Source organism: Cimex lectularius, unplaced genomic scaffold, assembly GCF_000648675.2.
Source record: "Cimex lectularius strain Harlan isolate CLEC.00 unplaced genomic scaffold, Clec_2.1 scaffold101, whole genome shotgun sequence".
NCBI lineage: Eukaryota > Metazoa > Arthropoda > Insecta > Hemiptera > Cimicidae > Cimex > Cimex lectularius.
In genome coordinates, this window is record NW_019392806.1 from 1271337 (window position 1) to 1284536 (window position 13200).

The following is a 13200-nucleotide window of genomic DNA, read 5'->3' on the forward strand; positions in this document are numbered from 1 at the left end:
CTAAACGAGGGATAAGTTAAATGCTATAAAGAACTTAAATAATACTACATACTGTAGACCTACCCAACATTTTTTTTCTTTTTTTTAATTCTTGAGATCAGAGTCAATACGAAAAACTACATGCAAAGTCGCACTACTTTCAAAAAATAACCTACAATCTGTTTATATTTGATTTTTTTTTTATTATCATCGTTTTTAATAACGTCTCTGGTGTCAGAACGTTGGAAAATTTGTGGAGGTCGATCTAAAATTGACTACTACGACGGAAACGGTTCTTATCGAGTTGAAACATGTGACACAGTCTGAAAGGATTGCACGTTCTTACTGTTTTATCAAAAAAATTTACTTATCTTAATTGGGCCAGAGGACTGAGTGAAAACTTGAATGAAACCTTACAAATTTTACAGTTTGGGTGTTATGTAAAATAATAATTGATGATATAAAGCGTGGATTAGAATGAAATCAATAATATTGGCCCTGTTGGTCCTTATGCAACGAGATTACAGGTTTTTTGTCAAATCAATATCCATGGAATTAAAATCAAATAACGTGATCAAACGTCTCGATGGCAGCGATGTACCATTCGTTTTACGATGCGTCTCGGGAAAAAAGGCACGAAAACAATGGTGATCCGGAGTGGAAAAAAAAGACCATTCCAGAAAAACAAAAAGGGGAACGCTCTGGCATGAACTTGACGGGTCTTAGGCCTTGAGCCCCGGCGTGAGACGATTGTCGAGGACTGGATTGCGCAATACTTTCACTGGCATGGCCTGTATCCCCCCAGGGCTACACTAATGGGACTCGTCATGGCATCTCTCAGGATGATCCCGCTTAATAAAACTTGTTCACTCGCGTATTTTTAACAATGACGCCCTGAGAGGACACCGGGTGGGACGGCATTCGTGCCAAGTAGGGTCTTCGATAAGATTGACTAATAAAAAAGTCCTGGCGTCCAGCTATAATATCGATAGCAGAACACCAAATATGTATGGCACCAAGATGAATCAGAACTGATCCTGTCTTTTCAATGATTCCGCTATAAAATAGCCAGAAGACCCAATATTCTAAACTGCTTAATATAAACCTAAGATTAAGACCCGATTTTACAAAGGAAATGTTTCACTAAACAATTTCCCTTTTAACAAATTACCGTGTTTCTACTCTCTTCAATTAACACACCGACATGAACAAGGATGTTTTCAATTGTATACGATATTTTTTTAACACAGAAAATTGAAATAATTGTGCATAAAATAATTGGTGAATATTTCCCGAGAGATATGCTTTTTTCTTTTTTCAAACGGAATCTATTATTTCAAAAATATTTTTTTTCTTTTAAACAGTTTATACTCTAGGCTAGAAAACGAATAAAAAATAGTAGATATATTGAATATAGCTAGGAATAAAACAGGCATGCACTCATGACGCCCTTTCAAGCCAGGGGAAAAACTCAATCAAAAATTTGACAGACTTATTTTTTTCTCTTATAATTCATCACAGATAAAAACTCAGATATTCTAAGTATTAGTTAAATGATCAACCTAAATTTTATAATTCAGATATTCTAAGTATTAGTTAAATGATCAACCTAAATTTTATAACTATTACACGAGTAAATCCAAATCAAGAAATATATTTAGATTTTTCAAGAGGATATTGTCACTGCATTCGCCTTACTTGGATAAAAAGAAGTTAAATTTTGGATGGAATTTCATGATTGGTCGAACGTAAAATTTGAGAAAATTCCGTAATGTTTATCATCCTAAAGCACACAAAGAATGTTTTATATTAAATACTACTATCACAACTATAGATTTTGCAAGAATAAATCTAGTATTTAAGGAGAAAAAACAATATTTCATGCACAATACTACAATCAAAATCTCTAAATACTTGTTTTTTAGATTTGTCAAGTGATATTGTCACTGCAGCACAAAAACTACAATCAAAATCTCTAAAAATGAAAAATATTTAAAAGTTTCCATGGAGATGTTTTCACTGCAGGCTTTTTCTGTGGGCTTACGTGACTGTAATGGAAGCTACGGTTTGTACGACCGGAAGATATTTTGAATGAAATTTGTATCCAAAGCATTCTCAAGATTGGTCGATCGAAAATTCGACAAAACATTTATTTTACGTACGAATATTGAAACTGTTATGCTTATCAACATAAACAACACAAAAAAATCTATTTAAAAACTACTAGGATCATTACTCTAAGTACCGCAAGAATAAATTTAGTATTCAAGAGAAAAAAAATCGTGCACAATACTAAAATATCTAATAACTAAAAGGAAAATTTAGTTTTTGGCACTTCTTAATTTTTTAATTAAAATAAGAACATTTATAAATTTATGCATGTCATAATAAAGAACCCACACAAACAAATAAATTTGGTATTTTAAGCACATTTGAAATGATCGACCTACGTACTTGTATTTGTAAGATGATTTGTTTAAACAATATTTCGTGCACAATACTGCAATTTAAATTTGTAAGTAAAGAAAATATTAGATTTAGATTTTACTGGGAGATACTGTCAATGTAGGGTGGTTGAAGGCGTTCTGTTAAAGGAAGGAAGCTGAATTTTGGATAAAATTTGTGCCAAAAACATTCTCACGATTGGTAGATCGAAAATTTACCAAAACTCGTTCTATTATTTTATGAGGGAGCATTTATATGGTTTGTTTACCATTTTACAGCAAACAAAACGTGCCCTGTTATTTAAGAGTATTTAAATGAGAAAGAGAGAGAAAAAAACAATATTTCGTGCTCAATACTACAATCTCTAATAAGACATTTTTGATATTTTGGGTGAGATATTGTCACTGCAGGGTTTACGTCCTTACTTGACCAAAAAGGAACCCACATTTTGTACAACCAGCGGTCATTTTGGATAAAAATGTATCAAACGCATTCTCAGGATTATTGATCGATCTTAAATTTGAGAAAACTGTGTTTTTTTATGTATGGGAATAAATTTAGTAATTAAGAGGGGAAAACAATATATCTAGTACAGTACTACAATCCCAAATAAGAACTCTTTAGTTTTTTTATGAGATATATTTTCACAGCAGGATTTCTCTGTGGACTTTCTTGAAAGAAAATGAAGCTAAATTTTGGCTAAAAGTTTTGTCTAAGGCATTCTCAAGTGTTGTGCATCTTAAATTTGACAAAACTCCGTTTTCTTTTTATTTATGCGAACATATTTAACACGATTATGCTTTTTATCTAGAAACACATAAAAAATGTCTTGTATTTCTAAGAACTTGTATTATCAACACTACGTATTACAAGAAAACTCTATTAATTAAGAAAAAAATTGTCGTGCACAGTTCTACAATGCCTAATAAGAATTTTTTTCTGAGATTTTTCACAGTATGATTTTTCTGTTATCTTTTATGAAAAAAATGAAGATAAATTTTGTATAAAGTTAAGGCGACTCAAGTTTTGTGTAACTTAAAATTTGACAAAACTCCGTTTTCTTTTTGTGTATGCGGACACATTTAACACGATTATGCTTTTTATAGTGAAGCATATAAAAAATGTCCTATATTTTAAGAATTTGATATTATCAGCACTACGTATTACAAGAATAAATCTAGTAATTAAAAAAACAAAACAATATTTCGTGCACAATACTACACACTCTAATAAGAATTTTTTCAAAGATATTTTAACAGTGGGATTTTTTTGTGTGGCCCTTCGTGAATGAAAAAGAAGAAGCGAAATTTGTGGATATATTTTGGCTGTTGACCTTCAATCAAGTCGTTCAGACTTGTTTTTATTCTGTACATCACGAGGGCATCACAGGCCTCTGTAAAAAAATATCGATCAAACGCTGTTTTCAGCTTTAGGCCTGTCCGTTATTGCACAATCGTCCATAAAAATTATGCTTTGGACAACGTTAACCCTGGAAATATGATTTTTCCTGATTATCGTCGTCCCAGGGAGTCGGAAAGCGTTCGCGCACGGCGACGACGTCGGTTTTCGAGGCGTCGATGAGGAACGGAGGGTGAAATGGGACCCGGTGGCTGGAGGCCATATGTTGGAAGCACATGACGTCGGGCCGGGCGTTTTTTCCACCGAGCCCCCTTCCGGCCAGCTGCCGTCGACAGCCGCTTTTGTCTCTCCAGAAACCTTAGAAGGTGGAAAAAAGGAAGAAAACGGCGGACTATCACGCGAGGTTCAAGGACGGCGAAGAAATCCCGAGGTAAGTGAACTGTGGGACGTTTTATCAGACCGCCAGCTATTAATAAACCGGTCAATAAACACTAGTACGCGGAAGACCTTTTCTCCGGTCCGTCTGTCATGTGTTCATGGAATCCCTTATACCGTCCAACTCCAGTATTTATTTATTTTTTCTACCTTCGAAGACGTGACCGTGTGGTTTTTCGCGAGAAAAAAAAATCGACAGTAAACGGGGCTAATACGCCCATGACCGAACCGGCTAATAACCCGGTCAATAAAACGGGCGGGCGTGAAAGGATGAAGTTTGCAGAAGCGACAGCAGGCCGAGCACGAAGTCAAAATTATAACAATCTTTGAGAATCTCACGTTTAACTTGAATTTATTTTTCATTGTAAATATTAGACTCAAAGGACGCCTTAGGTGGCAATCTAGAAAAGATTTTGACTGTTTGTTTTGATCCCGGTCTGCTGCCTTACGCAATTTCCTAATGTAAAGATTTCGTGGAAGGAAAGCCCAATGGGAAGATAGCAATGATGCGATTTTCTAAGTGAAATTTTACGGAATTCGATTAGTTTTCTGTTAGGGTTGATACGCCCGTGACCGATCTAATAATAACCCGTTCGACAAAGGGGCAAACGTTTTCTTATGAGTCTTGTTAAAAAAGTTAATTCGACGACGAAATGGACCTTTAGCCGTGGGATAGATTAGGTTCGCATAGGATAGGGTGCAAAATAGGTATGTGATTACTAACCTTGTCTTCCGACGATCTCTGCGACGTGCTCGGAGCTGGGCACTGGGACGCACTCGGTCATGTTCTGGCTCTTTTTCCCCCTGGCCTCGTCCGGGACGATGAAGGCTGAAGGGAGGCTGCCGATGGCGGGTGTCTCGGGCTCCGGGGCCGCGGTGCCCGGGCCTGCGGCCGCCGCAGTCGTGAGCGAGTTGTCGCTCAGGCCCAGCATCGAGAGTTCGAAGGCCAGCTGCAGGGCCCTCTGGTCCTCGAAACCGTTCTGCTCCAGGTCGCAAAACATACTCGCAGGCATCACTTATCGGGGAAGTCGATCGAGGGCCGGTGAAACACGAGAAGCCGATACAAGTCTACTTATAAAAACTAGAAGATTCTCCTACAGTCCGCCTCCGGGTATAAACATTAAAAACACGATCACAAGAGTTTGTATAAAACGTCAATCGACACTGTACAAAAATATAGTCGGAGTTTTGGTGTGAGTTGTGTTTGCTAAGCGTGGACTCTAAAGTGTTGACTGTCTAAGCCGGCGTGTGCGACTGGCTAACACGAGGCACGAGGTAGCTCTGGGTCGGAGCGGGGAGAAGCGGACCGAGTGGGGGAAACGCCACCCGCCGCCCGCCAAAATTCGAACACACCGCTCTCATTGGTCCCCGGCGCCGCCGCTCCGCCAATCAACCCACGCCCCGCGCCCGCTTTTTACGCCTCACAAGCACGTGCTTTCGGACTGCTTTGCACCAGCAGCCTACGGATTCGCCTTGCCCGCCAACTGCAAATTAGATAAACAAATTAAAAAAAAAAAAAAAAAATTCCCTCAATCATAACACCTTATTTTAACACTCCAATAAAACGCCAAAATGTAATAAAAATTTACTTCATCTTACATGTATAATTTAAACTACAACCTTTGAAATGAAAACATAAAAATAATATATTTTACAAAAATTTTTAAATATAGAAATGTACAATACATAAAATAAAACTATATAAAAGCAAAACTAAGAAAATAAAGGAAAACTTAATTAAGTGTAATCAATATGTAAAGCCAGACAACAACTTAGTTCCATATAAATATACCTAAAAAAATGAATCAATTTATCGTTATTTATTCGTATGTTATTCTTTTTAAATTTTTAAATTGTCATTGTAAATTAATATAACATATTTTAAAATATCATATAAATCCTCTGGATCCGCCTTGCCCGCCAACTGCAAATTCGATAAACAAATTTTTTAAAAAATTCCATCATTCACATCATCTTTCTATATTTACCACTCCAATAAAACGCCAAAATGTAATAAAATGTTACTTCATCTTACACGTATAATTTAAACTACATACTTCGAAATGAAATAAAAATCATATATTTTACAGAATTAATCCATTTTATAAAAATGTTTAAATATAGAAACATAAAATATAACAATATAAAAGCAAAACTAAGAAAACAAAGGAAAAATTACCTAAGTGTTATTCAATATTTAAGGTAAGAAAACAACTTAAAAGAATGTTCTATATAAATATACCTAAAAAAAAGATCACATTTATCGTTGTTATTATAAATTTTTAAATCGACATTGTAAATTAATATAACATATTTAAAATAATATATAACTCTTCCGGATTCACCTTGCCCGCCTACTGCAAATTAGATAAACAAATTGAAAAAAAAATTTCCCTCAATCATATCACCTCTATTTTTTCCACCGCAATAAAACGCCAACATTAAAAATTGCTTCATCTTATATGTATAATAAAACTACAACCTTTGAAATGAAAGAATGAAAATAATATATTTTACGGAATTAATCCAATTCACAAAAATGTTTAAACATAGTAATATAACAATATAAATATAAAACTAAGAAAACGAAGGAAAAATAACTTAATCAATATGTAAAGTAAGAAAACATCTTAAAAGAATATTCCATACAAAAATACCTAAAAAAGATTACATTTTTCATTCTTATTCTAAATTTTAAAATTGTCATTGTAAATTAGTATGACATATTTAAAATAAATAAATCCTCCGGATTCGCTTGCCCGCCAACTGCAAATTTAATAAACAAATTGAAAAATTTTTACACAATCACACCACCCCTTCATATTTTACCCCTCCATAAAACGCCAAAATATAATTTTAAAAAATTACTTCATATTACATATATAATTTAAACCACATCCTTTGAAATGAAAACATAAAAACAATATGTTTTACTGAATTAATCTAATTTACCAACATTTCTAAATATACAATATGTAAAATATAACGATAAAAAAAATGAAACTAAGAAAACAAAGGAAAATTAACTTAATCCATATGTAAAGTACAAAAACATCTTTAAAAAACTACCTAAAACTATAAATCTATAAAAGAATATGCTTCAAAACAAGACCACATTTATCCTTGTTATTCTTTTTAAATTTTTAAATTGTCATTGTAAAGTAATATAACATATTTTAAAATATTATATAAATCCTCTGCATCGGCCTTGCCCGCCAACTTCTACTTAGATAAACAAATTGAAAAAATTTCCCTCACAAAAAAATATATTTTCTATATTTTAACACTCCAATAAAAGGCCACAATGTAATAAAAAATGTCTTCAATATATTATATAAAATATAACAATATAAAAGCAAACTAAAAAAATAAAGGAAAAATTCTCTCTCTCTCTCTCTCTCTCTCTCTCTCTCTCTCNACACACACACACACACACACTCACTCACTCACTCACTCACACTCACTCACTCACTCACTCACTCACTCACTCACTCACTCACTAACTCACTCACTCACTCACTCACACACACACACTCTGATAAAAATAAATTTTTCTAACTTATTATAAATACACATTGACAATTAGTTCAATTATTTGTTTCGTTTTATCTGTAAATAAAAAGACTTACTGTCCAAATTTCAAATGTTTATTACGTGTTGGCAAAATTTCGAAATTTACAATTATCCATCTTTCTGCAAAACACTTTATTTTATTAAGATTTTGTGTCATGATAATTTATTTTTATGTTTGTAATAAATGTTTGGTTTCGCAGGTACATAAATGGGATTTGTATTATTTATTTATTTTTTATATATATTTTTTTTTTAAGTTTACGTTAAACTGTTGTTTATCTCTCGAATGGCCAAGAAGGACTGTTACACCGACCTCGCCCTTTATCGTGGGCAATTAAAATATAAAATTCAACATTAACCCCTCAAACTAGACCGAAGCATAAACAATTCGTTAATATTGAAATTTATCAAATTTTCACACAGCTCTCCAGAGGGTTTCTCATTAAATATCACAGCATTGGATATTTATTTCACGGGAATATGTCGTTTATTACTAACCCAATGAAAAAAAAAAAAAAAATAAAAACGAAAAACTCATAAAACTCATAAACCTACACAAACGGCCAATGTAGATTTAGACCAATAAAATACTTGTTCTCCCTTTCTCCCGAAGAAAATCACTGACTCCCTCAATCGGAAGAAAAAGGATATTGTAAAATCAGGTAGTAAATTTTAAACAATGTAGAAATGGTCGACACAAAGAGCAAACTGGGATTAACTTACTTTCCACTTGATTGAAAAGGACATTGTAATCTTAAACCTTAAGCGGATTAAAGCGGAACAATGTAAATATCATTCACCTATCCCCAAAATTCCTGTCAATCTAGCGGGAATTTATTGACAAGACCCTTGATGTTAATAGGTTATTAGGTTTTTGTTCATCCAGTTGAAATTGATAGTTTATCTTTATATTGTATTAAAAAGTCAGGGGACCGCGGAGCCGAGTGGTAGGCCCGGTCGTGTATGTTCGAATCACTCCGTTACCCCTGGAATTTTCTTTCAAGCTCACCCCTTCCACCAAAAATATGTGATATTACTACAAATGTACGGGACTCAACTAATACGTGAATCATAAGCTATTAAATATTTAATTATTTCTTTTAGAAATCGATTAACGGTCACTAATCACCACACATTATTTCTTTTGTTCGTTGAGATTTTCAAACATTAGCAGAAAAATGTGAGTTTTTTCTGTAACTTGTTTGCACAATTTTTACTCTCATTTTATTTATATTAGTGCTCTCAACTCTCTAAATTTCCATAAAGTACCATTAAATTTAAATCCATTAGATTTAGTGATCTGATTGACCAAATTACCTCTTTCAATTAATTAATCTTTGTATGTAAGTTTTTGGTTGAAATGAAAAAGTTAGTGTCACGAGCGGGATTCGAACCCACGACCTTCGGCTCAATACGCCGCTGCCCTAACCACTTAGCTATCGTAACCTTCAAGTTGTTAGAGCAGCGGCGTATTGAGCCGAAGGTCGTGTGTTCGAATCCCGCTCGTGGCACTAACTTTTTCACTTCAACCAATACCTTACTTAAAAAGATTAATTAACTGAATTAAATTTAAATTAACAATGTCATCCATTCAATGGCAAACGGCCTTAGCTTTGTTGTAACTTTGCTTATCATAACTAGCATTTTCATTTATTTTCTGTCTTATTCTTATCTAGTTTAAACTCTTAATTATTTCAGTTTGTTTTTCGATTTTATTGGTTTGTTTGTTTATAATTACCTTAAGTTAAGTTAAGCTAATCAGTATCTTCTTCGATGTTTATTCAGAAATAAATATTAAATTGTTATTTTCTTTCAATACCTTGGTACTACCACTTTTCTTTGATTAAGGATAATTTTAACATAACTTTAACCATTACTGTGCATAGCATATGTTATGTAGATTTTTTTCTTTTTTTTACGAGGATATTTCAACTATGAGGTTATATGAACCCTCGAGGTGCCGGTGTTATTGAAAAAAAGCCTATTTGTAAGTAGGTCGGATTCGAATGCAAGGCCGCTGGATTCGAACCCGGGACCTTTACCTTACAGTAATGAGCGCCGGGTCAACCCCTAAACGGCGGCCACCGACGCCCCTATGTAGATTTTTAAGGAGTGATAATAATTTAAATGTTTAGTTTATTTTGGATTGGGATAAAATGTGATCATGAATTTTTGGTATGATCTTATAAAAACTTCTTTTCTTTCTAGGATATGAAATGCTTCGACGTTTCAAAACGACGTTTACGAACAAGTTGACTTTTGACGTCCCTAGCTCGATAGAATTATGATTCAACAAATAAATAATATTTGGGGTCCTGTAATGTGGTCGTTTCCAGTGATCTGGCCCGTTATTCCTCGCTGTTTTGGCAGTGAGGTCAGACATACCAGGACAATCGGAATTAACCAAAGAAAAAGATTTGTATAAAAAAATTTCCTGATAATTCACTAGTTTCGTGGTCCGCTTGACCAATTAATATCTTACAATTAATTAAGGTTTTCGGTTGAGATAAAACAGTCAATGGCACGAGCGGGATTCGAACCCTCGATCTTCGGCTTGATACCCCGCTGCTCTACAATTTGAGCTGTCGTGACCTCGATCCACTCGGACACCAACCTCCCATCTCAGCCACACCTTTTGAATTTTCCCTCATTTTTGTCATTTTTCAACTGTCGTGTAATCTATTTGATTCTCGGCGACAAATGAAATGGCCACGGAGAGCTTTAGTGAAGTATACTTCATTTTAAACTTATTAAATTCACTAGTTTCCTGGTCTGCTTGACCAACACACAAACACTTTTATCTCAACCGAAAACCTTAATTAATTGTAAGATATTAATTGGTCAAGCGGACCAGGAAACTAGTGAATTTAATAAGTTTAAAATTAAGTATACTTCACTAAAGCTCTCCGTGGCCATTTCATTTGTCGACGAGAATCAAATTGATTACGCGACATTTGAAAAATGACAAAAAGGAGGGAAAATTCAAAAGGTGTGGTTGAGATGGGAGGTTGGTGTCCGAGTGGATCGAGGTCACGATAGCTCAAGTGGTAGAGCAGCGGCGTATCAAGCCGAAGATCGTGGGTTCGAATCCCGCTCGTGCCATTGACTTTTTTAACTCAATCGAAAACCATTTCCTGATAATGTTTTTTAATGGTTCAAAATTCCCCTGTAAGTGCATATTTGTTAGTATTTTCTCATATAACAAGAGTAGTCGTTTAAATCAAAACCTAGGTTATTATTTTTTTCGTTGTCTAGGTTTTAAATATAAGAATTATTTTTGCAGTACCCTTTTCAACCAGTTTTCAAATAAGAGTCATTTTAAAATAGATTTTAATACGAAGTATAACTTCTTTCGTAATACTTTATTTAAACTTATGCAATGTGAACCTTTTGGTTTTTATAGGCTATTGGGTAAATCAATAAAATCCTTTCTTGGCATGGAGATTTTCATAAATTGATCTTGTATCCAAAATCAAATATGATTCAAATTAAATAATATTTATGTGTTTATTCATTGGTCCTTTTTTTTCTTCTTCTGGTTTAACCTAAACTGTGTTCTCTGTGGAAAACCAGCAGGTGCCATACTAGACATAAAGCCAAACGTAAGCAGGTGTGAACGCCACCCTTACCTGTATTACATTGGTGAACACCTCACAAAGAGTTTTTCAAAATTCTTTGAGAAAGCTCTGAACTTTTCGTGTGAGAAAAGGGAAAAATAGGTCGAAGATAAAAGCGGGGATTTCTTCATAAAATGGGCCCTTCGGTGGGTGTTTTACTTTTCGATTTTCTCCCCTTTTGATCTTATGAATATATGAGATAGAGTAAGATTTTTTTAAAATTATTTTAACATAAATTATTTCTTTTATTTATTTTTCAATTCAAAAATGTTTTCTTTGCAATATAAAAATGTATAATGAATAATTTTTTGATATATTACTCAAGAGTAATTATTTGTTTCCATGGCCATGACTGTCAGGAGGTCAACTTTTTTATTTATGTATTTATTTTTTATTATTATATTATAATTAACTCCATTATATTTCGTGGTCCGGTTGATCAAATAACTTCTTTCAATTAATTAATCTTTATGTAAGGTATTTGTTGAAGTGAAAAAGTTATTGTCACGAGCGGGATTCGAACCCACAACCTTCGGTAAATACGCCGCTGCTCTACCACTTGAGCTCTACGGCTATAGCTACGACTTTTTATTTATTTATTTTTATTTATTTTTTTTACATTTTCCCCTTTGTTGACGATTATTATCTTACATTTCTGTAGGCCCAGCCGAAGGATCGAAAGACTTACATATTTTTCTAACAAGAACATCATTTTTTTGCAGAACTTGTGGGCGAGATGCCAATGTAACTACATCATCTGCAAAATCCAAAGCCTTAATCTCGTTTACAGAAGAAACAATTCCCTAAGTAATTTCAATTAACATGCAAATTCCAGAATTAGACGTTGGTATATCCAAATGGAAGTCATTCGTCGATAGATTCGACTGATAGCTACAAGCCGGTTAAAATCGAAGATGGTGTCGTTAAAACGACAATAATTTTATTCGATGAGATTCCTGTTTTTTCACGTCCTCGACGACTTCAACAGCAGAAATGGTAAATGCATCATTGTGAGGTCTAAGAACTGGCACTGGGTCATTATTAGGTCAGTGAGCTCGTTCCTCATTGAAGATGGGGCTAAACCGAAATTCAGTGATATCGAAACTCACAGAGACAGCCTGTGACCTCAAAATGACTACAATTAAACACGACTACAATAAAATTGACACGATACAAACATGACACCACAAGTATAGCACGACACTTCACATGAGTACGAAATACTTGGTTCAAAATTTATATTATTTACATCTGTAATTTATAATTATTTTTTTCAATCAACATAGGTTTTTGTAATTCACTGAAGATGAAAATGAAAAAAAGGTGTTTTTCCAAAATACTTCATTCCTGACCACTCCTCACTATTTCAACAAATTATTGAACGTCGTTAAAGAGCACATAAAATAAAATTGACATTAAAATATACAGAAAACAACGACAGCTTAAATGCACATCTGAGCCAACCACACCAATAAAAATGATTTTGTGAGATTTCTCTTAATGGGTTAATGAACCTGTAGTTTTATTATTTTTTTTTAACACCACACAAACCTGTACCATGTGCAAGTTTGATTATACGTAATTCTCATCGCAAATTTAACTGAAAGTCCACTGGTCGATGGTCGAAGGAACATATCCAATAGCTTATAGACTACAGAGTCCTTAGTCTGCTATTTTTTATTTTATTTTTTAAGAGGGTTCGCAACAGCAGAGGTCATAAATCCCGCAGGGTGTCGGAGTTTTTGAAACAAAAAAAATTGTAAGTAGTCGGGTTCGAAGGCAGGGCCGCTGG

The 13200-nt window shown here is 34.0% G+C and overlaps 1 protein-coding gene and 1 long non-coding RNA gene across 2 annotated transcripts in view; one reads left to right on the top strand and one right to left on the bottom strand.

Moving 5' to 3' along the window:
* The window catches only part of LOC106667705 (RNA-binding protein MEX3B), a 34744-nt gene extending 26315 nt beyond the window's left edge, over positions 1-8429 (bottom strand). The window contains exons 1-2 of the mRNA XM_014395822.2: positions 8347-8429; positions 4943-5702 (exon numbers count right to left, since the gene is read on the bottom strand). Coding sequence (XP_014251308.1) covers positions 4943-5231 — 289 coding nt within the window. The 5' untranslated portion in view covers positions 5232-5702; positions 8347-8429. The remainder of the gene's footprint in view (positions 1-4942; positions 5703-8346) is intronic.
* On the top strand, positions 3482-12890 carry LOC106667706. The gene is made up of 3 exons (XR_001340634.2): positions 3482-4213; positions 12131-12621; positions 12695-12890. It is a non-coding gene; the product is annotated as an uncharacterized LOC106667706 (long non-coding RNA).
* The last annotated feature ends 310 nt before the right edge of the window (positions 12891-13200 follow it).